Below are 21,068 nucleotides of genomic sequence, written 5' to 3' on the forward strand. Positions count from 1 at the left end.
ACATGTCCATAATATCAGTTGGGTTTGTGAGAATGTCTCCCCAGTCATTTTTAATACATGCAATGTTTGTCTGTATTCTCTGTTCTGCCACTAACATTGCTAACAGCTTGCCATTCTTATCTCCCTGCTCAAAAATGGATTCAGCACTTTTTGCCCTGGATGTATGTGTTAATTCAGTAAAATGAAGAGCCAGTGCGCGTCTTGCCTCTAGCAGCTCTTCATATGTTGTATCAGACTGATCATTTGCATGAGCAAGTTCACAGACCCTTTCCTTTTCCTGCAATTCCTGTTCTTTTCTATTATGAGACCTGCGGGCCTGCTTAATGGAAGAGATGTAATGTCCACGCATACAAGCCTTGAACGCGTATTATCTTTCCAGTAGTCAGTGAAATGTGGCGCCACATTGGGAGGAAACCTCTAACACTTCCAACCAGCCGGGGTTCAACCTCCATGCCCCCCCCACCCCCCACCCCCCCCGAGAGCCGAGGAAATACCAATGTGCACCGATAGTGGTGTGTGATCTGAAATGCCCCCAGCTAGGTAATTAGCTCCTCCCACTAATTGTAACATTGGCGCATTGGCAAATGCCAAATCTATCCTCAAGGAGGACCTGTGTGTTTTTGATAAATGCAAATAGCTTTGGTGGTGGGGTTTTTTACATCTGAAAATAAAAAGCCTTCGCGCTACTATGATGTGTTCAGAATGTCCTAATAATTGATAAAGAAATATTCTGATAAGGAAAAAGGGGGGGGGTGGGATTATTGCGGTGCCACCAATGAAATAGAACAATTTTATTGCAAAAATATCTTTTTTATTTTATTCGTATCAAAAAAGCTAAAAAATGTACATTAGACATGCATATATAGAAAATTTCAAAAACACAAGAGCGCAAATACAATTCAAGATAATGACCGTCACCAATGATGTTGGAGGGTGATCGCTGGTCACTTGTTCCCAACTAGTTTCGCCAAAGCATTGGCTTCATCAGGGGATGTGTACAGATAAACACAAAGAGTAAAAACACTGAAACAAGAAAAAGAGTATATCATTAAATCCACATAATCTAGTATTGTTAAGGTGAACTGTCACATCGCAAAGCGGTCAAGATACTGTCCAACCATGTCCCCGGCCTCCCAGTCCCCACACCCAGAAAATACCATGCAAGAATTCCAGGACACAAGGGAGACACCACCAGAGCACTGAGAATGGTAGTCACACTCAGCCCAGTATTTGGCTACAGGGGAATTAAAAGGCGCCTAGAAAATGAAAATTAGCATATAAATATTCAGATATTCATTAATTAATAATGGGAACTAAGCCTCAATTACATACCCTGATTATATGCAAGAAGGAGCACTCAATAGTGCGCAGAGGAAATTCACGGCACAATGATTAAATACAAAAATCGCAAGATTTAAGTATAGCCAAAAAAGCTAGAAAGATAACAAATTAGTGGTATTAGTAAGATGACCTGGATTTCATGTAAGTTAGATAAATCAATGGCGAATACTTATAACAGATTTGGGGAGCTTATTAGATACTTAATATACTAGAGGTGCTTACCAGAAAGGTGCATATGGCTGGAAATAAAGGTGCGCCCTAAACATGAGGTTCCACCAATGTATAGGCAAAGCATTGAAACCTCCCCGACATATCCTTCAGATAACACCAGCTAAATTAGGTGATCTGAAAATCAATACAAGTGGAAATGCTGTCAGCATGGAGACCAGCTAACATAACCACCTATAACAGCAATGGTGAGGATAATGAAGCTTGGGCGCCAAATAAGAAAGAAGGAGGTATAAAGTTATTACCTTTAACAAGTATTGCCAGGTCCCCACACTTATCCCGCAGCAGGTAGGTATAGATTGCTGAAATGTGGCTGCCTTTTAAAACCCCCACCTGATCAGCATAACAAAGGTCAGCCAATCAGAAGCGGACGGGGCGCATGCACAGTGGCCAAAGACATCAGCCTACACTACCCAGAAGGCCGAGCGTCGATCGCGTCACATGGCCGTATTTACCAGTGACACGATCCGTGTAGATGTAATTAAAGCATCGGAGCTATCCAAGGGGAGGGGGAGGAGAGATGGAAACCTCACAGCCATCCACGGAGAGAGGGGAGGAGGCAATGGGATTGGCGATGGAGAATCTGCGATGGTCCCGGCCGGAGGGGCGGGCTGACCATAAAGTCAGCCCTTGGGCGTCCATGCAGCCAAAGGCAGTAGTGGGACAGATTCTCACATGGAATGGGGGCAGAACAGCCGAGTGTACTAGGTCCACATAGCGGACCCGAGGGGGAGACCGGAACGACCAGGGACATAGGCGAGACAGCCTATACAGTGGATAGTTGTTTTCACCACAATGACCGAAATACGATACAACTGACAGGACGCCTACAACAATAGAAATGTGGATTAAATACCAGAGAGCCAATAATAAATTTAATATCTCTAACTTCATATAACCCTACATGGATAGTAATCAAGACCAGCAATTTATTTGCTACATCAAATATCAATACATTCCAATAAATGCAAAAAGGAAAATGCACAGAAAAAAATAAAAAATAAAATTAATATAATGTGTAACGGAGAATATGAAAAGATAGATTTAATAGACAACTCAACATCCATCATTAAACTTAATATGAAAAAACAATCCAGCAGTGGGCACAGGATGAGGGTAGGAAATGAGGACAAGATAGGTCACCAAACCATGGGGACCGGATTGATCAAGGGACCGGTCAGGCAATAGGGAGACAATCGATAGATGGACCGATTGAACAGCAGAAAACTAAGATGATCAATACAGGCAAATAGGTACCATTCTAGAGAAAGGATTTAAAACTGATATATTCGTTTAAACCAGGATGTTTTACAGCGTCCAATAAGTATATCCATCTGGTCTCCATCTGAAGCAAGGAGTTGTCGATATTGCCGCCCCGAGCATGAGGAGGAATGTGCTCAAGGGCCGCAAATCTGACAACGTCAGGGTCGTAATTGTGTTCCATTGCAATATGCCTATTCAGGGCTGTAGTGGTTAAATGTTTGTATAGAGGTGCAATATGATCCTTGATGCGTTTAAAAAATGGACGCTTAGTTTTCCCCACGTAAAAACAATCACATTGGCATAGGGCTAAATACACTACACCAATTGTTTTACAAGTGACTCTATGTCTCAAACGGTGAATCTTACCGTTTGGGAGAAGGATGTTCCTGGAATTATGGATGAAAGGACAAAAATCGCATACACCACACGAAAAGGTACCAACATTAGAATGGTCCAAAGGACCTCGTATCTCGTGATGACTATGAACTAATAAATCTCTCATTGAAGGAGCCCGTCTATAGGTGATTTCAGGGTATGGTTTGAGGAATTTTTTGATAGTATTGTCGGCCGTCAAGAGTGGCCAATATTTTTGAAGGATCCCTCTCATCTGACCATGTTGCTTGGAAAATTGGGTAATAATCCTAACAGAAGAATTTACTTTCCGAGGTTTGGTTAGGTGAATGAGGTCATGTCTGTTTCGCTTAATGACTCTGTTGAAAGACCTCTTCAGCAAGGAACGGCTGTATCCCCGCAGACCAAGTCTCTCATACAGGTCACTGGCTGCCAGATGGAAATCTGAATCCTGAATACAGTTCCTTCTAAGCCTTAAAATTGGCTATAGGGTATACTATCCAATAATGGTTAGGGGTGTGCACTAGCTGCATGTACAATCGTGTTGCCCGACGAGGGCTTACGATATAAAGATGAATGTAGGATACCGTCCTTACCTAAATGTATTTGTAAATCCAGAAAATGTATCTTAGATTGACTACATTCTATTGTAAAACTTAGGTTAAAGGTGTTAACAGTCAGTAAGTCCATCAGCCAAGAAAGCTCATCTCGACCACCCGACCATAAAATGAAAACCTCATCAATGTACCTATACCAGGCTACAATGTGTGAAAGCAATTCTGACATGGATTCTTGGGAAAACAAGTCCCTCTCCCACCCCCCCAGGTACAGGTTGGCATAAGAGGAGGGGGCACACTTGGTCCCCATAGCCACCCCCTATACCTGGAGGAAGTGGGAGGAACCAAACATAAAAACATTTCTAGTCAAGATGAACTCAAGCAGCCGAAGAACAAACCGGCTGTAACTATCAAAAGATGATCCTCGTTCCTGAAGATGGGTATGAGTTACTTCAATACCTTTAGTGTGTGGAATTGAATTATATAAACATTCCACATCTAATGCCACCAGCCAAGTATTGGGAAGGACCTGTTTTCCATCGATATGACGTAACAAATCAATAGTGACCTGCACATAGGAAAATAGAGCAGTTACGTGAGGTATTAAGTATTTGTCCACCAAAGCACTAGCATTCTCTGTTAAACTTTGGCATCCCGAGACAATAGGTCGTCCAGGTGGTTTTTTCACTGATTTGTGAACTTTGGGCAGTGAATAAAAGGTAGGAATTTTAGGGTCCTTCACATTAAGGTAAATTGATAAAGAAAATAACCACCATAAATAAAAAAACAATCAAAGTGCGTATGGTGCAATTAAAGTGCAATCAAATAACAATGAGACGCCGTCTGCAGCAGGATCTAACAGTGTTCACATTACACTCATAAATAAAATCAAGTACTGATCCCGCGCTATAGCTATAAATAAAGTGCAAAAAATGTCCCATAAATAGGATAAACAAATAGTGTGCAAATGATGCCCAATAGACGGGGTAATTAAATAGTGTACAAATGGTTAATCAATGAACTGGTGTGTCAATCCAGGGGCATGAAAATCGATCAATAAAAGCCAATGTGGTGATTGTCTCTTATTCAAGCATTTTTCAATTAATATCCAAAATGTTTCTTCAAAATGCGTTTAAATAGACCACACATCAAAAAGACGAGAAGTATAAAATCCCATCAATGAGCTCGCAGAACTCTCGCCTTAATATCTTGAAACAACAGCATAAGATAGTGCACAGGAATCTGTTCCGCTATTCCAACATCTACCACCAGGGGGTCCTCCGTTCCAATTAGTGTTAAACTTGAATGGAAACTGCAAATCCACGTCCTCATAATATTCTCGTACTCCCGGGGGGGGGGGGGGGGAATTAAGGACGGGATGGGAGAAAAAGAGAACTCCAATGGTGTAGTACGTTCAAAGTATAAAATAATATTTTATTACATAGGCTGGACTCTTACATCAATAAAATAGTAACAATCTTAAAAAACAGATCGTGTGGCGTTTGAACGCCATTCTCACGTCACTTCTGGTATTTACTAAACCTCCGGCCACTCCCTACGCGTTACGGCATCACGTGACTTCATCAGGGGATCAACTCCCTGCTGCTGTGTAGCAAGCCAAAACAAAAAATACACGCAGCTTTTTCCCAAAACTTGTCAAAAAAAAGTCCTGGAAAGCATGACCATAGAAAAAGTTAAAGTAAAACAGTAGAAAAAAGAAAAAAAGAGCACAAAAGAACTGTTTTAGGGTCCATCTTTCTGAAGACAGTGTCCGTGTCTGTAGGGCTCCATGGCTCCGCAAGGATACCCGTCAGTTGTTTACATGGATAAGTTGTTGGTTAGTGCCTCTATCCTACCCCCAGGATTTGTGAATGTTCCCATAAAAGGAGGTATACATGGCGCAAACAGAGGCCAAGTTTGAGGAGTCCTGCACTTTAGTAGATGCTTATGTATGAAAAAAAAAGGCATGGCCAAACTCACCACTTCCCCCTCCCCACCCTGAACAGGAAAATCCAGAACAGCGTTAACCAGTGATAGTAAGTAACATGCTGGGTTAAGCAAACTGCCACGGAACTAGAACAGATGAACCTTGGGACAAGGTTTGCAGATTGGAGAGTAGGCTCAAGAATTACTGTAATGATAGTAACAAGGTGTTCGCCTCGTCAGGGGATTCGAAAAACTTTACCGAACCACCATGCTGAACTCGTAGGCGACTTGGGTAGAGCATGGAGTATTTGATATCAGTGAAAGTTTTGCAACATCTTTGTACGTCTGCAGAGAAGTCAGGATAGAGATACACTACTGTGTGCTCAAAGGGAAGGGTGGGATGCCTACGGGCCTCACTGAGGATGCGGTCATGGTCTCTGTAATTGAGGAATCTCACCAGGAAGGGCCTCGGTGGAGCTCCAGGGGTGCTCCGGCCGGTCGGGACTCTATAAGCCCTTTCTACCACATAGGTCAGGGGACCTCAGTCAGGTTAAGAAGTGTCTTAAAGAATGCTTCCGCAAATTCAGCTGGTTGGTCCCCCTCCGGGAGACCCAAGACCCTTACATTATTCCTCCGATGGCGATTTTCCACGTCGTCAGATTTAGCCACCAGGGATTGGACAGTGCGCTGCAATGTGTGGAGGGCATCATCATAGCGGGCAGCGCGGTCCTCTGTGGCAGAAATTTGTGACTCAGTCTCGGAAAGTCTGCCCCTGAATTTGTCCAGGTCCGCCCTGATGGCATTACATTCCTCAGCCAGGTGGTCAATGCGGACCAGTAAGGAGGTTCTGCTCTGTTCTATGGCTGTAAGGATGACAGTGGTATCACTTACTTGTGAAGGTGCCTGAGGAGGTGAAGAGGCAGTTGGAATCGCTGCCTGTTCCATGTCCGTTTAAAAGCGCTTTAAATTGATCCAAAATGGCACTGAGACACTGGGTGGGCTGTGCCAGTGCTTTTTTGGTCGCTGTTTTGCTCTTTGTGGGCATGAGCAAGCAATCTGGAGCTATGCAGGATAAAAATTCAGGATGGTGTGTTTTTTCCCTTTTAAGAGTCCGTGGCAACAGAGAGGGTGACCGTCATGCAGGGGCGACAAACACCTGTGGCTGGTGTAATGCTGAGCTCCCTCACCGAGGCCTAATGGTGCCGGCCGACAGCCCCCAGATGCAGCAGTCACCACCTGTCCCCCCCAGAGATGTTGTCACAGAGGGGGGAGTGTGCGACAGCCGCCCCCTCCACCGATCACGGCACCCGGCAGAGGAGAACACGCAGGCCTTGTAGGCCTCAAGATGGCGACGGTCCGCGGGTTTATGCAGCCGGTTGCGTGAGGCCTCTCGGGCACCCCTGTTGCTGGCTCCCGATCGGTGTCCTCCGGGAATGTTGCCGTGGGTGTGGGGCGATCGCTCGTTCAACAGATCGCGGCACCCGAGTGCGGAGGATTCAGGAGGCTTCGTAGGCCTCAAGATGGCGGCGGGTCTCTGCTGAGTGTCTCGGGCTGTTCTGTGAAGAGGATGGCTAAGGATTATTGTAGGGTGGAAGGAGCTCTACAACGGCACGTCTTCCTCGGCCCACATTCGGACACGCCCCCCGACAAACTTTTATCCTTAAAAATCTCCAAAGGCGACGTTTAAAAAATTCTACAGGTTGCATGTTTTGAGTTAAAGAGGAGGTCTAGGGCTAGAATTATTGCTCTCGCTCTACTGATCGCGGCGATACCTCACATGTGTGGTTTGAACACCGTTTTCATTTGCGGACACTACTCGCGTATGCCTTAGCTTCTGCACGCGAGCTGGGCGGGAAGGGGCGCGTTTAAAATTTTTTATTTTTTTTCACGTAGGCTGTTATCTGATCTCTCATTTCCTGCACTCTCCAAATGAACAGATCAATGCAAGATGAATTTAAGAAAAAAAAATGTCTGTGTATTAAGTGAGACCAGTGATCACTGATTAGAAAACCATGCACCTGGGGGTAGTTGTGATCTGCTGGAAGAATTCCTTCCTGTGTCTTACTAGCTTCTCTGTTTAATATCTACATACCAGCAAGGGATGAATTGTTATAGGATATATAGCAAAAGTGCAGGTAAAGCCTTCTTCTCTTAATTAAAGACATTGGGGGAGATTTACTAAAACTGGAGTGTGCAAAATCTGGTGCAGCACTACAAAGAAACCAATAAACTTCCAGGTTTTATCGTCAAAGCTTAACTAAAGAAGCTCAACTTAGAAGTTGATTGGCTACCAAGCACAGCTGCACCAGATTCTGAGTGCTCCATCTTTAGTAAATCAACCCCACGGTGTAGTTTTTTTTTTTTGCAACAGAGATACATTAATGGTATATTGGTACATAGGGGAGCTGAATCTTAGTAAAAAAAAAAAAAAAGTGAACATCACTTTTAACGACTTGCCTACTGGGCACTTAAACCCCCCTCCTACCCAGACCAATTTTCAGCATGTGTATACCACAAATGACGCCCCAAAATACATTCTGCTACTCCTAAGTATGGCGATACCACATGTGGGACTTTTTCACAGCCTAGCCATATAGAGAGGCCCAACATGAAGGGAGAACCATCAGGTGTTCTAGGAGCATAAATTACACATCTGACTTGTTGACTACATATTACACTTTTGAAGGCCCTGGAGCACCAGGACAATGACACGTGGCACTGATGACACGTGACACGGATGTGGCACTGATGACACTAATACGTGGCACTGATGACAGATGGCACTAATTTGTGGCACTGATGACACGTGACACTGATGTGGCACTGATGACACCTGGCACTGGACAGGTGGCACTGAGGACAGATGGTACTGATAGGTGGGACTGGGGACAGGTGGCACTGATAGGTACTGTGGGCACTGTGTTTTATTTAGTGTTCACTCACGCTGCAGCACAGAAGCTTTCCCTCCTCACAGGCGGTCTCTGTCTGAGGAGGGAGAGCCGGCAATGAGAGATGATCTCAAATGTTTACATTTGAGATCATCTCTCATTGGACACATGGTTGTGATTGGCCATTTAGCATCATCTGTGATTGGCTGTGTCCAAGGGACACGGCCAAAACAGATTTTCCCCAATGCGAACCCATGGCGAACAAGTAAACAGGACGACGTCCAAGGACGCCCTCCCGGCAATTAAGTGCCGCGCTGTAGCCGTCTTTCGGCTATGGCGCGGAGTGGTTAAGGGTTGCATATGCAGACACGCTCAGGAAAAACTGGTAAAAATGTGACCATAAAGGACTTATCTGTGGCATTTTCTGTTAATGGTGAACTTTTGATGGGGTGACATGTGAACATCCGGAAACTAGACAGGTATGTATGGGGTGGTGAAAATTGCTAGCTAAGTTACATGTGCGTAGAGTTCATTATGACTATACAGGATTTCATTGTAGCCAACAGTTTGTGGGGAACTTGCTAAAATGCATGCTCATACACTCATTCCACGCTGTATTTATATGGACAAATTCAGAAAGTCTACTGTGCATAGAATGAGTAAGTGACGTGTGTTCTGAGGATCACTAAACTCCACACATCAAACACTACAGCCCCCCACCCCCAAACCCTGGCTACTGCCCACCTTTCATTAGTCCATTAAAGCAGTAAAATTTCAGCATGAATTGTTCTTAATGAGATTTAGGAGAAATCAATTTTATAGTGGGCTATAAGGGTACTTCTATGCTTGAGTTAAATATAAATTATATAATTTGACTTTCAATTGGATTGTATACCAGACTCCAGTGTTTTTAACATGTAGTCAATAAATGGTTGATTTTTAACATCATTTTGTAAAAATAACTTTATTTAATCACTGCAGCACCTGAAAAGTCCTTTCTAGAAAAAGATTTTCTTGTATTCTGTGGGTTCTATCATAATTTGAGGTTTAGTGCATGTATAAACTGGCTCATGATTCTTTATAAATACAACTTATAGACAATTTTTTTTCCCTAGAATGTGGAAGGATTAGTCTGTGTTCCCATTGAGGAGATACACTTTGATTATTTCTTGTGGCAGTGATTGTCACTGAGAAAGAAAATTATGGGAAGATACAAAATTTTACAGGTTCCACGAAAGAGTGAAAATCTCTCAAGTTAGGCATATACGTAACAAAATTTGGTTAGTTCAGCAGGAACCATTGTGTATGTACCCCTCACTGTTTAAAAGAAGCCAATCATTGGACCAGCTTCTATCAAATGGTCCTGCTGGAAAACCAGCATTTAAACAGCAGCTGCAGCATTTATCTGTGTAATCTGGGAGGGGGTGTGAATTCTGCTGGTTGAAAAAAAAAAAAAAAAAAAAACAGGTGTGTACCTAGCTTTAGTGGGGACACATGTAAAAGAACAGGGGAATCCAAACCCTTCAACATTCTATTAAAAAATAGCTGTATGCCTGCTTTAGAATAAAATCTTTTGGTTGCCATTGCTGATCTTTCCTTCTGAAAATCGTAATTATCTAGCTATCATTCTGATCCAGTTGCTTTAGTATTTTCAGAGGTAACCTGGAACAAGCATGCCGGTCAGGATTTCTTACTTTTCTCGAATTCAGTAATCTGCATATTTGTTCCAGGTCCATGACACAAAATATTGAAGCAAAAGACAGACAACTAATACTTTTAGAAAGAGTTCAAATTTTCTTTAAAATGCATTACTGTGGACAGTGGAATTTGAAAGCAACACAACAGTGAAATTAAGTTCAATGTAATTCTGAGATTATTGCTTGTAAGTAAAATACCATTCAATATAAAAAACGTCTATTTTTCTTACTATCACATATGGCTGTATTCTATGGAAGAAGCTTGTACAGGCATCATAAATTGTATTCTTTTACTTGCTTGGCAAAACACCACCAGGAGTCTCCAGTGGTCACTTGGCATAACATCTTAGCAAGGGTAGTTTTGAGCTGCTTTGGAATTGTTCTGTTTATTTGAAAACTTCAAGTTCTGGGATCAGCAAATCTTGTCTAAATACAAGAGACATGTTTTTACTTGAATACTGCTGTTCTTTGTGTATTTCCTACAGATCTGTACAGTAGTCCAGTGTGAAACTTTGCTTTTGTGCAGAAGTTTCCTATATTAAGCCCAGTCACTCTCTATTTTTGCAGTGTAAATTATTTTGTATCTGCCCCCTTGTAGTTGTCTACAGGCATACTATAGTGGGCAGAACTGCTGGGTTCCTCCAACAACTGTACTCTTTGCAGAGGATATGTGCGACATAGTGATGCTGTCACCACTACTTTTAAACTAATATCAAGGTTTGCAAAGGCATTTGGTGCACACAAAATGAAATTATATAATTTATGGCTGTTATGTATGCATCATTTATGGCAATAAATAAACATTTTTGTGCCTGTAGTTCAGCTTTAAAGAGATCGCACACTTTTGGGTTCAGATTTAAATTTGTATATGCTTTAAAAATGTAGGTATTTGGTTTAAAGCAGAACTTCACCCAAAAGGGGAAGTTCCGCTTTTCACAATCCCTCCTCCTTTTCAACTTTTGGCAGATAATTTTTTTTTTAAAGGGAGCAGATACCTAGCTTGCAAAGCTACCTGCTCCCATGCTCCCCTCCCCCTCTGCCTGCAGCCTCTTGGGTCACGTCACTGGTCCCAGAAGGTTGAAGGACCATTCATATAGCACAGCATAGCTTGCGCATATGCAGTGGGAAGCTGGCTGTGATGTTGAGGATGGCGCTGGCTCATTGAAAAGGTAGAAGTCAATATTTGTAGCTGCTGAATTTTAATTTTTGTGTACCTAAGGTCCTCTTTAAGTTATTGCCATATGGTTGGTATTTGTTTTACTTTTTATCTGTTTCAACCAGTCTTCTAATTTTCTTTTACAGCTTGTGTATGACAGTATTCCTACAGGAGATCTTCAGCAGCGTGAGATTTGGCTGTCCGTGCTCAGTGAGGAAGGATTTTGGGAAAACATCTTGCTTGGAGAAGTTACTATTCGACTCCGAGATTTGGACCTTAGTCAAGAAAAGATATGTTGGTTCAAGCTTGGTTCTGCTCAAGCCAACTAATTAAAAATGGAAAACATCTGGAAAGAAGAAACTACATGTGCCACCTCATGAATTACCTTTCTACAATACCCTGAGTGTTTGGCTTTTTTTTTTCAAGGTTGTAATTGGAAACAAGCTCTGAGAGTTTTCAATTTCATTAATAGCAGATAGTAATATATATTATATTTTTCTCCAAGGGAAGTCAACAGACTAATTACAGGATTCCTTCCAGAGAAGGGTTTCAGACTAAAACTGGAGATATATCAGTACCTTTATTATGTTTACCTTGTGTCAAGGGAACAAAATATAGTTGAAATATTTTTACAGCCAGGTCTCATTTTTTAGTGGGTTGGTGGGGGTTTGAAGGACTGATGAATTCCTCTGAATCTGTATTTTAAAGTAAAAAATAAGGGGCAGCTAAGAACAATCTTCAGGATATCGTTTTTTTCCAAGTTTGGTGATCTGTGGTCATAGGTCTAAGCACCTTTTTATGAAGATATATGTAGTTTGTTTAAACATAGCATACATTTGTTTTATACTAATAATTTGTACTAAATGTACATAATTAGTTCTCAGACAAATTATTTTTAGTAGCCCTGCCCGTGTCCCCTTAATATAACTAAAATACAGTCTTGAAAATTGGAAAATCATCAGCACGTAAACTGAATGGCAAATACTTGGACCAACACGAGCTCTGGCAGCATGGAATAGGTTCCCGTTGAATTTACTTTTTAATGGCTACTGTATCCTGTTAATTTTGTATTTAAAATTGCAGCATATTATATTATTTTTCTCCCTCATGGGGTCTGTGGGAATTTTTGTGACTCTCCAATGAATCATAAAGCGCACTCATTTTTCATCCAATAAATGGTTTAATGGTTTAATTCATTATGCTGAGAAATATAAACGGTGTCCTATAAGTAAACAATGGTGTTCTAAAGATGGTATGTATAGCACTATATAAGGGATCTACAAAAAAAAAAAAAGTTGAATTTTCACAGGATGTGAGGCCATTAAGTTTAACTGTTGCATGGTTGATTGATAGACTAAGTATTGTGCTTGAAATTATTTAAGTGAATTTGAAGTAGAATAATATTTGATTATGTAAATGGCACTAAGTATTAACATACTTACACAGCATCACAATATGCAGAAAGTAAGGGAGTTGTACAGTAGTTATAGAAATTGGGATTCTTGGATCTTGCATGCTGTGTGCCTGAACAATTTGAATCAGTTGCTTCCCAAGGAGAGCTGGTTTCATGAGAGGTGTACTGTCCTGACAAAAAACACACATTTTATAGTAATGTCTCAATGCTGAATAAATGACGTGTTATTATTTCTATGGTGCATGTGTTGTTTGGTAGCACCTTGTAGGTTTTGCTTTTACTTTAGTACAGCATTTGTTTTTGCAAATTTGACTCTGGAGTCACTTGTTCTGTCATTTTTTTGTAGGTAAATATGAGTATATCAACTGAGTATGCTCATAGTCACGTAGGTTGAAAATAGACACAAGTCCACAATCCTGTACCCACAGTTGATCAAGAGAAAGGCAAAAACCCCTATGAAGCATGGTCCAATTTGCTCCAGAATGGGGAAAATAAATTCCTCCTGATCCCAGAAGGCAGTCATATATTCTCAGGATCAACAATCCCTAGTGTTATTACCTATAATGGTAATAACCAGTTAGGTCTTGTTCATTTAGGAATGTATCTAGCTCTTTTGTAAAACAATCTACTGTGCTGTCCAGAACCAGTTATTCTGTTTTAATATATTTATTATTTCTTGAATATGATAAACATACAGACGATTATGCAAGCATTTTTTCAGATCTGATGTCAATTAAGCTGTCATAAATCAGAAGCCTTGAAGCACATACAATATTTGCATCAAGTAGAGAAATGGAAGAGCATGATACAAACATCCCCCCCCCCAGCTCCCACCGCCTCTGAGATAATTTCAGTCTTTGCCCTCCACTAGGGCCTGCAACAGCCTAGCTTTCAGGAGCATAAATTCACAAACAAGTGATCAGTATTCATTTAGAATGAAAAAGACATTTCATTCATAATATAACCTTTACTCTTCAAGCGTATAAAGATTTACAAAGAATTTATAAGGAACGTTAGGAGAAAAATAAGGGGTTAAAAAAAAGAAAAGAGAGGGAAAGAGAAAAGAAAGAATGAACAAGAGAAATAAGAAAAAAGGTGAAGAACATAGACAATGGTCCCTTTGATCCGGATCCTGCCCCCACCCTGAATCTATGCAGTGCATTGTAGGTAATGTAACCAGGGATTCCAAGTCTTTTCAATTCTGGTCTATCATGAAGAATTCTAGCCAGCTTTTCGTATAGCATTATCCATGACACTTTGTTCTTCGTTGCAACAATGTTGGTCTCAAAAAAAAGTATAACATTTAAGAGACTAGGAGTGTCCACCAGCAACTCATTTTAAATACTGTTTCAGCATTTTTAGGTATGTCTACATTGGTTAACTGAATTTGTGCTTTCTGCAGGGCCGTCTTTAATTTTGATTGGGCCCCCCCCCACCTCCATTCTGAGACATACAAAAAATAGCAGGTAGACTCAAAATCAGTTTACTGCAGCAGATCACGCAGCGATTGCAATTGTTTGCCAGAGGTTACAGCCTATCTTTACCGCTCACTGGCTGGTTCCTAGAGGTTACAACACATAATTTCTGCTTGCCGATTGGTTGCTAGGGGTTAAAGCACATTATTACCACTTACTGAGCAGTGGAGCAATCCCAAATAACTGAGCAAGTAAAGCAGCACATTAATACACATACTACAGGAGAGGGTCAGAGAGTGCAGACATAATACAGGAGATTACCAGAGACTGCGGACATACTGCAGGAGACAATCAGAGACTGTGGACATACTGCAGGAGATTACCAGAGACTGCAGACATACTGCAGGAGACAATCAGAGACTGTGGACATACTGCAGGAGATTACCAGAGACTGCAGACATATTGCAGGAGACAATCAGAGACTGCGGACATACTGCAGGAGACAATCAGAGACTGCGGACATACTGCAGGAGACAATCAGAGACTGCTGACATACTGCAGATTACCAGGTTTCAGTTAAAAAAAAAAAAAAAAGCACTTTTTTTTTTTTTTTACTTGAAAAAATATGTCCAGTTTTTTTTTTTTTGAAAGGTGAACTTACCCTTTAAGATCTTTGATTCAGTCATGCGACTGTTGTTTTAAAGTCTCATTGGAGCTGACAACATAACTTACAAATAAAAATGATGTGAATGTAATATATATAAACACACACACACACTGAGGACGGAAAGTATTCAGACCCCCTTAAATTTTTCACTTTGTTATATTGCAGCCATTTACTAAAATCATTTAAGTTCATTTTTTCCCCTCATTAATGTACACACAGCACCCCATATTGACAGAAAAACACAGAATTGTTGACATTTTTGCAGATTTATAAAAAAAAAAAAACTGAAATATCACATGGTCCTAAGTATTCAGACCCTTTGCTCAGTGTTTAGTAGAAGCACCCTTTTGATCTAATAGAGCCATGAGCCTTTTTGGGAAAGATGCAACAAGTTTTTCACACCTGGATTTGGGGATCCTCTGCCATTCCCCCTTGCAGATCCTCTCCAGTTCTGTCAGGTTGGATGGTAAACGTTGGTGGACAGCCATTTTTAGGTCTCTCCAGAGATGCTCAATTTGGTTTAAGTCAGGGCTCTGGCTGGGCCATTCAAGAACAGTGACAGAGTTGTGAAGCCACTCCTTCATTATTTTAGCTGTGTGCTTAGGGTCATTGTCTTGTTGGAAGGTAAACCTTTGGCTCAGTCTGAGGTCCTGAGCACTCTGGAGAAGGTTTTCGTCCAGGATATCCCTGTACTTGGCCGCATTCATCTTTCCCTTGATTGCAACCAGTCGTCCTGTCCCTGCAGCTGAAAAACACCCCCACAGCATGATGCTGCCACCACCATGCTTCACTGTTGGGACTGTATTGGACAGGCGATGAGCAGTGCCTGGTTTTCTCCACACATACTGCTTAGAATTAAGGCCAATCTTGGTCTCATCAGACCAGAGAATCTTTTTTCTCACCATCTTGGAGTCCTTCAGGTGGTTTTTTTTTTTTTTTTTTAGCAAACTCCATGCAGGCTTTCATGTGTCTTATACTGAGGAGAGGCTTCCGTCGGGCCATTCTGCCATAAAGCCCCGACTGGTGGAGGGCTGCAGTGATGGTTGACTTTCTACAACTTTCTCCCATCTCTCGACTGCATCTCTGGAGCTCAGCCACAGTGAACTTTAGGTTCTTCTTTAACTCTCTCGCCGAGGCTCTTCTCCCCCGATAGCTCAGTTTGGCTGGATGGCCAGCTCTAGGAAGGGTTCTGGTCGTCCCAAACGTCTTCCATTTAAGGATTATGGAGGCCACTGTGCTCTTAGGAACCTTAAGTGCAGCAGAATTTTTTTTTGTAACCTTGGCCAGATCTGTGCCTTGCCACAACTCTGTCTCTGAGCTCTTCAGGCAGTTCCTTTGACCTCATGATTCTCATTTGCTCTGACATGCACTGTGAGCTGTAAGGTCTTATATAGACAGGTGTGTGGCTTTCCTAATCAAGTCCAGTTAGTATAATCAAACACAGCTGGACTCAAATGAAGGTGTAGAATCATCTCAAGGATGATCAGAAGAAATGGACAGCACCTGAGTTAAATATATGAGTGTCACAGCAAAGGGTCTGAATACTTAGGACCATGTGATATTTTTTTAATAAATCTACAAAAATGTCAACAATTCTGTGTTTTTCTGTCAATATGGGGTGCTGTGTGTACATTGAGGAAAAAAATGAACTTAAATGATTTTAGCAAATGGCTGCAATATAACAAAGAGTGATAAATTTAAAGGGGTCTGAATATACTACTGTGTATATATATAAAGAGTAAATTATCAGCACTATATATGTACATCAAATGATCAGGATCGTTATCCTGGTGGAATTGTCAGTGCAGTGCTGCTCACACCATGTGCTCCATGTACACAGAACCTCACTGGGCAAGTGACAGCCCGGTGGGTGTACACCTCCCGGCCAATTACAGCCAAGTCTCAGGCAGCTTGTGAATGTTGTCTGCTTCAGCCTTATTTCTGATTGGACGCTGCCTTATTTCTAGGACCGTCTTCTGGTAGAAGGGAGACAACCTGCCATCTATGAGAGCAGAAGGGAGACAACCTGCCGTCTATATTTTTGTGCAGCAATCCTTTGAACTTTAAATTCTTTCTTGTACTTACACACACACACACACACACACACACACACACACACACACGTGTATGTCAGGCGGCGGGCCCCAGGACACTTGCTAGCACACAGATGCCGGTAAAGGAAGTAATGCAGAAAACTTCCTCTACCGCCTCCTGAGCGACTGGTTGTAGAAGACAGGGCTGCCGGAGGTGGCAGAACAGAGTTCCGCCATGTTACAGCTGAAAATATCCCTGCTATGCAGTTGCTGAGACTAGGGCAGGAAGTGAGAATAAATCTCCAGAACTTGAATACATCAATAGGAATCCAACAGGCTAAAGCCTTCTGTCAAATGATGTCACAGAGCCGCACCAGACTCTGGAGGGATCCCAACAATAATGTTGGGGTCCACCCAGATGGCTCATGTGCTGCTGAGAGCCTGAGCCAACTGCTCTCACCCCCTCCCCAGCACGGCGCTCCAGTGAGCAATAGAGGCAGAGCAGAGAGCAATGACTGACAGTCGCCACTCTCTGCTCAGTGTGCATGTGAGAACTGAGTGATCAGCAGTCACACGATTGCTTAGTTCTCGGGCTTAGGGCCAGCTGCAGCATCAGACTGATGCTGCAACCATATATGTACTAAAAGTATGTGTGTTTGTTTTTCGGTTTCCAAAACTTCCCCTTTAAAGTGACAGTTAATGAAAACCTCTTTTTTTGTTTTGGAGAGTAGAAGGATTAGAATACCTGTTGGTTTCCCTGTTAGGCTCGGTTTACACTATGTACCACTTGTGAATCGCACAGGAACCGCATACCATGCCTGTGCAATTCACATGCGATGCAGTGTGATTTGAGCCTATTCATTTTGAATGGGCTCAAATCACACTGCATCGCAGCAAAGTCCATGTACCTTTTTTTTGAGCCGCACTGAAACCAGATCGCATAGTCATTTTGTACCATGCAATCGTTACTTTGTTTTGACAACTGCAGCGGATCACAAGGGCATACCTCCCAACTTTTTGGGAGTGAGGGACACCTACTAGCAAAAGTATGTAACCATAGGACACACTCCCTGTCATGCCCTTAACCACTTCAGCCCCGGAAGTATTTACCCCCTTCCTGACCAGAGCACTTTTTACAATTTGGCACTGCGTCGCTTTAACTGCTAATTGCGCGGTCATGCAATGCTGTACCCAAACGAAATTTGCGTCCTTTTCTTCCTACAAACAATGAAAGAGGGTTCCCCTAAGTGGATTTTACCGGCACTTGCATAGAAATTATATAGAATGGGGGAGTACAACCTTGTATGAAGAGTAAAAAGGTATTTTATTTATTTAAAGATTCTCTTATATTAAAAACAATGTGGACATTATAAAAAACGAAAACATATTTCAAAAAGATTAATAGACAAAGATGTTGTATGGTGGAACTCTTTTCAAGCCCAGAGTTCCACCATACAACATCTTTGTCTATTAATCTTTTTGAAATATGTTTACTATGTAATACGTTTTCGTTGTTTATAATGTCCACATTGTTTTTAATATATGAGAATCTTTAAATAAAATACTTTTTTTTTAAATACTTTTTTACTCTTCATACAAGGTTGTACTCCCCCATTCTATATAATTTCTATGCAAGTGCCAGTAAAATCCACTTAGGGGAACCCTCTTTCTTTGTATCTGCTTTATTGGATGTGGCACAGCCCCCTTTTTGCAAACCTAGGAGAGCTAGTCACTCTTTTTATTATGATTTTCTTCCCACAAATAGAGCTTTCTTTTGATGGTATTTGATCACCTCTGCGGTTTTTATTTTTTTCGCTATAAACGGAAAAAGACCGAAAATTTTGAAAAAAAAATGATATTTTCTACTTTTTGTTATAAAAAAAAATCCAATAAACTAAATTTTAGTCATACATTTAGGCCAAAATGTATTCGACCACATGTCTTGGGTAAAAAAAAAATGTCAATAAGCGTATATTTATTGGTTTGCGCAAAAGTTATAGCATCTACAAACTAGGGTACATTTTCTAGAATTTACACAGCTTTTAGTTTGACTGCCTATGTCATTTCTTGAGGTGCTAAAATGGCAGGGCAGTACAAACCCCTCCCCCCAAATGACCCCTTTTGGAAAGTAGACACCCCAAGGAAATTGCTGAGAGGCATGTTGAGCCCATAAAATATTACATTTTTTTCTCCCAAGTGATTGAATAATGATAAAAAAAAATTACTAAAATTATATATTGCTTACACATGCCATGGTTATGTGTGAAATTGCGCCCCAAAATACATTTAGCTGCTTCTCTTGAGTATGGGGATACCACATGTGTGGGACTTTTTGGGAGCCTAGCCGCGTATGGGGCCCCGAAAACCAATCACCGCCTTCAGGCTTTCTAAGGGCGTAAATTTTTGATTTCACTCTTCACTGCCTATCACAGTTTCGGAGGCCATGGAATGCCCAGGTGGCACAAAACCCCCCAAATGACCCCATTTTGGAAAGTAGACACCCCAAGCTATTTGCTGAGAGGCATGGTGAGTATTTTGCAGCTCTCATTTGTTTTTGAAAATGAAGACAAGAAGTTTTTTTTTTCTTTTTTCAATTTTCAAAACTTTGTGACAAAAAATGAGGTCTGCAAAATATTCACCATACCTCTCAGCAAATAGCTTGGGGTGTCTACTTTCCAAAATGGGGTCATTTGGGGGGGGGGGGGGGGGGGGTTGTGCCACCTGGGCATTCTATGGCTTCCGAAACTGTGATAGGCAGTGAAGAAATAAAAAATTTACGCCCTTAGAAAGCCTGAAGGCGGTGCTTGGTTTTCGGTGTCCCGTACGCGGCTAGGCTCACAAAAAGTGTCACACAAGTCATATCCCTGTACTCAGGAGAAGCAACAGAATGTATTTTGGGGTGTAATTTCACATATTCCCATGGCATGTTTGAGCAATATATCATTTAGTGACAACTTTGTGCAAAAAAAAAAAAAAAAATTGTCTTTTTCCCGCAACTTGTGTCACAATATAAAATATTCCATGGACTCGACATGCCTCTCAGGAAATAGCTTGAGGTGTCTACTTTCCAAAATGGGGTCATTTGGGGGGGAGGGGGTTTGAACTGTCCTGGCATTTTATGCACAACATTTAGAAGCTTATGTCACACATCACCCACTCTTCTAACCACTTGAAGACAAAGCTCTTTCTGACACTTTTTGTTTACATAAAAAAATATTTTTTTTTTTTTTACAAGAAAATTACTTTGAACCCCCAAACATTATATATTTTTTTAAAGCAAAGGCCCTACAGATTAAAATGGTGGGTGTTTCATTTTTTTTTTTCACACAGTACTCAAACATACTTTTTTATAATTTGAATGCACTAAAACACACTATATTGCCCAAATGTTTGATGAAATAAAAAAGATGATCTTAGGCCGAGTACATGGATACCAAACACGGCATGCTTTAAAATTGCGCACAAACTTGCAGTGGCGACAAACTACATACATTTTTAAAAGCCTTTACAGGTTACCACTTTAGATTTACAGAGGAGGTCTACTGCTAAAATTACTTCCCTTGATCTGACCTTCGCGGCGATACCTCACATGCATGGTGCAATTGCTGTTTACATTTGACGCCAGACCGCCGCTTGCGTTCGCCTTTGCGCGAGAGCAGGGGGGAACAGGGGTGCTTTTTTTTTTTTTTTTTTTCTTATTTTTTTGCTTTTTTTATCTTATTTTTAAACTGTTCCTTTTATTTTTTTTTTTTAATCATTTTTATTGTTATCTCGGAATGTATGATAGCAATAGGTAGTGACAGGTACTCTTTTTTGAAAAAAATGGGGTCTATTAGACCCTGGATCTCTCCTCTGCCCTCAGAGCATCTGACCACACCAAGATTGGTGTGATAAAATGCTTTCCCAATTTCCCAATGGCGCTGTTTACATCCGGCGAAATCTAAGTCATGAAATGCTCGTAGCTTCCGGTTTATTAGGCCATAGAGATGATTGGAGCCATTCTGGTCTCTGATCAGCTCTATGGTCAGCTGGCCGAATCACCGGCTGCATTCTCGGGTTCCTGGTTGGGACAGGAGAGCCAGAGAAAACCATGGAAGATGGTGTGGGGGGGGGACATTCCCTCCTACTGCTT

The 21,068-nt window shown here is 41.5% G+C and overlaps 1 protein-coding gene across 4 annotated transcripts in view; it reads left to right on the plus strand.

Annotated features, from left to right (window-relative positions):
- The window catches only part of PIK3C2B (phosphatidylinositol-4-phosphate 3-kinase catalytic subunit type 2 beta), a 1,217,858-nt gene extending 1,204,807 nt beyond the window's left edge, over positions 1 to 13,051 (plus strand). For all 4 annotated transcript variants that reach the window (XM_073615832.1, XM_073615830.1, XM_073615833.1 and 1 more), the window contains one exon: positions 11,554 to 13,051. In XM_073615832.1, the coding sequence (XP_073471933.1) occupies positions 11,554 to 11,736 (183 nt within the window). In that variant the 3' untranslated portion in view covers positions 11,737 to 13,051. The remainder of the gene's footprint in view (positions 1 to 11,553) is intronic.
- The last annotated feature ends 8,017 nt before the right edge of the window (positions 13,052 to 21,068 follow it).

The sequence above is a fragment of the Aquarana catesbeiana genome, linkage group LG02 (genome assembly GCF_042186555.1).
Source record: "Aquarana catesbeiana isolate 2022-GZ linkage group LG02, ASM4218655v1, whole genome shotgun sequence".
Lineage (NCBI taxonomy): Eukaryota > Metazoa > Chordata > Amphibia > Anura > Ranidae > Aquarana > Aquarana catesbeiana.